Genomic DNA, 3729 nt, shown 5'->3' with positions numbered 1-3729 from the left:
CGGGGATGTGAAATGTGATCAGCCCTGTTGCTGGAAGCACGAGGTACCGATTTTATCTTGAACCAAGTCTAATTTAAGTTTTAGCACTAGAAAGCTTTTTATCTTTATTTCTCTTGTAACTATTTCTGGCTTCAATGCCTTGTACTTGGCACTCACTTAAAATCTCTCTCTTTGTAGTTAAATAAAACGGTTTTATTCTTTAATCAAAACTAATCCAGTGGTATGGTTCAACTGGGCAGGGTGGTAACTCCATTTAAAGTAGCAGACTGCTCAATATTATTTCCTTACGGGGTGACAGAGCTAAAATAGCTGAACTGCCCAAAAAAGGGCTGGATACACCTTTTTGTGCAGGAAATCCAGGACTGGGAGCGTGTGGAGGTCACCCTGCAAGTGGTAGCCAAAGCTGGCAGAAGCCAGGCTCTCAGAACACTGGCTAGTTTACTCAGAATGCAGAAGTGAGGTGTTCTGGTTTCCAGGGCTGTTCTCAGGGTTTCCTTCCTCATGAGTTAAAATCAGACACATTTTGTGGAATCTCTCCACACTTTCCGGGTTGGTTTTTCTCCTGAACTCTGCCACGTGGTTTGTGAAGGCAGCACAGACAGAATAAATTGCCTGCCTTTGCCTCCAAGGTCTAACTTCACAGCTTCCTGGGGAAGAAAGGAACAGTTCTACAGCAGAAGACAACCCACTCCAAAGTTACCATGATCAGCCTGAGGACAGCTCTCCTAGCCGCCTTCATCCTGGGGGTTTCTTATCAATATGCAACAGGTAAGTAGGAACCTTGATACAGGAGTAGAGGCCAGATCCTCAACGGGTGTAGACAGGAGTAGTTCCATTGAAATCTGTGGACCTATATCGATTTACATCAGCCAAGGTTCCAGCCCCAAGTGTCTGGAATTAGGGAGTTGGTGGCCTGCAGCCGTGGTTTTTGGGAGGGTTATAGAAACCACCTTAGAGAATAATAGTAGAGAAAAATAGACTAGACATAATTCAGCCCTAAACTGAGCAGGTCCAGCTCTCAACGGAGTCAATGGAAATTGCACCCACTTATGGCAGGGCTGAATATAACATTAAGATTTTATGCCTTCCTCTTTTATTAACGAGATTTGCATGTAAATAGGATCTGTGTTTAAGGGTTCATCTCCTCTTGCTGCTAGTCCCCCATTTGATTGCCATACTCCTTTTGTGACCTTATGATCATTCCCAGGGCAAGTAATTGTGACATGACAGACACAGGATTCTGACTTCAGGTTGGGGTTACGCAGCAGCAGAGAGCAAGCTTTTAGGAAACAAAAATCTGTTTTCAGGGAAGTGTCCTTAAGTACTAGAGAATAAAGGGAGGGAAAGCCAAAATAATACATTTCAGCAAATTTGTTTCTAATGACTATAATGTACTGGCTACTGTGTATTTGAACTACTGCCCCCTACAGGATGGATTTAGTTTTATTCAACTGTGTGTCATGTGTTCTATACTGCTAACAGTTAATGGAGAGTTTCCTTTAGTTTAAGTGCTAAACTAAAGGCTGGGCTTTTTTGAATCAGGAGAATCTGACCCACAGTTTCCAAAGTGCCAAGTTAGTTTGGGTACCTGAAGTTCTGGGTAAACAAAGGGAGACATTTTCCAGGGGTCTAGTTTTCAGATGTGGGGTGCTCAGCACCTTCTGAAAAGCAGGCCTCTTGAAGGCATCTCAAGTTGTGCACCCAAAATCATTGAAATCATTAGCCTGTTTGGAGAATCACAGCCAGAGCTGAGCTCAAACCAGTGTAGCTGTGAAATTCATTGTAGCCATAGTGCGTCTCAGAATGACACCAGTGAAGTACCAGGTGGCCCAGGTGTGTTCCCATATGCAGCTTCGCCATTAACTTTAACTTGTGCTTTCAGATTCAGGTCTCCAATACAGTAGCCAAAATGGACAGAGATTCTTAAACTTAACTGCCTTTGGTACCTGCATCTTAACCTGGGAATTCCCACTCCTGTGGAGACTGTGTGTCAGCCACACTTTTCACCGGTTTAATGTAGTTTTTCCAGAGGTGACTAAAAGGGAGAACAAAGACCCTGAGAAATCCCAATACCAGTCAGTTCTAATGCAATGGCTTTGGGATTAACTAACTCTCTCTTTCACAGCCAAATCGCCTACTCCCAAGGAATGTTGCTTTGATTACGTGACTGGAGCCATTCAGCTTGCTAAACTGGTGGATTTCTACAATACCCCCAGCGAGTGTCACTTACAAGCTGTTGTGTAAGTAAAGACCATCCCCTCCAGGGGCTGATTGTCCTCCGACCCTGTTACAGCGCACCTCACTGGCAAGCCAGAGAGGGTGTCAGCTTGAGATGCCAGCTGTCACATCAGGTTACAGAGACCACAGGGTCACATTAAGCTCTTGTATACGGGAGGTTTTCTTTATAAAAAGACTGGTTTCAGAGTAGCAGCCGTGTTAGTCTGTATCCGCAAAAAGAGCAGGAGGACTTGCGGCACCTTAGAGACTCACCAATTTATTTGAGCATAAGCTTTCGTGAGCTACAGCTCACACTGTGTAATCTCCAGAAGTGAGAAGTAATTTTGCTGCAGGGTATTATTGAAAGAAACGGCCTAGCAAGACTCAAGAGGGTGAGCTATCTGTATGAACGGCATAGCACTTATTAATACTAATTTGCATTATTATTGCATCTAAAGGCCCCAGTCTTGATCATGGCCGCAATGTGCCAGGCGCTGTAGATACGTATATAAATTATAGTCCCTGCTCCAAAGAGTTTACAATCTAAATTGACAAGACAGACAAGGGTGTGGGAAACTGATGCAAGGAAAGGGTAGGGCAGGATGTTTCCAAATAAAAATACAAAGGCACCCCTTTAAAATGAGCTCTCTTGCTTTTCCATTTGCAGGTTGGAGACCCGTGCTGACCGCAAGGTCTGTGCTGACCCCTCAAAGCCTTGGGTGAAGAGGGCAATCAGAACCTTGCAGGCAAAGAGGAAACAAACCTCACGTTCTGAGAACCACAAATAAACGCTCCACCCCAGACCCTACTGCCTCCCCTTGTCTCTGAACATTTTCTGTCTTCATTCCACATACCTCACTGGACTGTTCTTGTTTCAGCACTGACAGACAGATAGCTCAGTCCTGAGAGAGGGAGCTCTGTGCACTTACAGAAGGACACACCGTGCAGTGCAGCCAGATACGTTGTGTTTCAGACTGTAAGTGTCCTTGCAAGAACACCCACAAGCTGTAACAGACGCACAAATAATAAAGCTTCATTGCTACACTCCAAGCGTTTGTGGTTTTTCATGCTCCTCACAGGTTGGCATTAACGGCTGGTCGGGCTGATTCATTGAAAGAGCCACAATCAGGAAGCCTCATGGGGGGTGGGGGGGGCTCCTTTCTGTCAAACTCCCAGCTCCAGCAGCAGGGGGCAGTGCTGCAGCTTATTGCACTTGTGCACAGCAAAGGAGGCCAGTAGGGTGCAGGCCAGGGGGTAGGAATTTAAAAAAAAAAAAAAAAAAGCCACCACCCAATCAAAGGTAATTCCTCATGGCACGATATGCATGTGCCCTGGGCAACTGGCTCCCTTGTCAAAGAGGTGTTTGATCAAGGGAAGCTACAGATCAGTGAAATGCTGCCCGGCCTCCAGCTTCTCATCTCTGGCACCTGCCTTCAAACAGGGTGATGCAGAGTTTAGCCCAGTGGTTCTCAAACTCTTATACTGGTGCCTCTGAGTGAGACCCCCTCTCCC

The 3729-nt window shown here is 45.6% G+C and overlaps 1 protein-coding gene across 1 annotated transcript; it reads left to right on the top strand.

Moving 5' to 3' along the window:
- The first annotated feature begins 628 nt into the window (after window positions 1-628).
- On the top strand, window positions 629-3227 carry LOC144272936 (C-C motif chemokine 17-like). The gene is made up of 3 exons (XM_077831339.1): window positions 629-768; window positions 2126-2240; window positions 2885-3227. The coding sequence occupies exons 1-3, from the start codon at window positions 702-704 to the stop codon at window positions 3003-3005; spliced, it is 303 nt and encodes a 100-aa protein (XP_077687465.1). The 5' UTR covers window positions 629-701; the 3' UTR covers window positions 3006-3227.
- The last annotated feature ends 502 nt before the right edge of the window (window positions 3228-3729 follow it).

The sequence above is a fragment of the Eretmochelys imbricata genome, chromosome 12, assembly GCF_965152235.1.
Source record: "Eretmochelys imbricata isolate rEreImb1 chromosome 12, rEreImb1.hap1, whole genome shotgun sequence".
Classification (NCBI taxonomy): domain Eukaryota; kingdom Metazoa; phylum Chordata; order Testudines; family Cheloniidae; genus Eretmochelys; species Eretmochelys imbricata.
The sequence above is the reverse complement of the archived record's forward strand: the minus strand, read 5'-3'. Positions and strand labels throughout refer to the sequence as shown.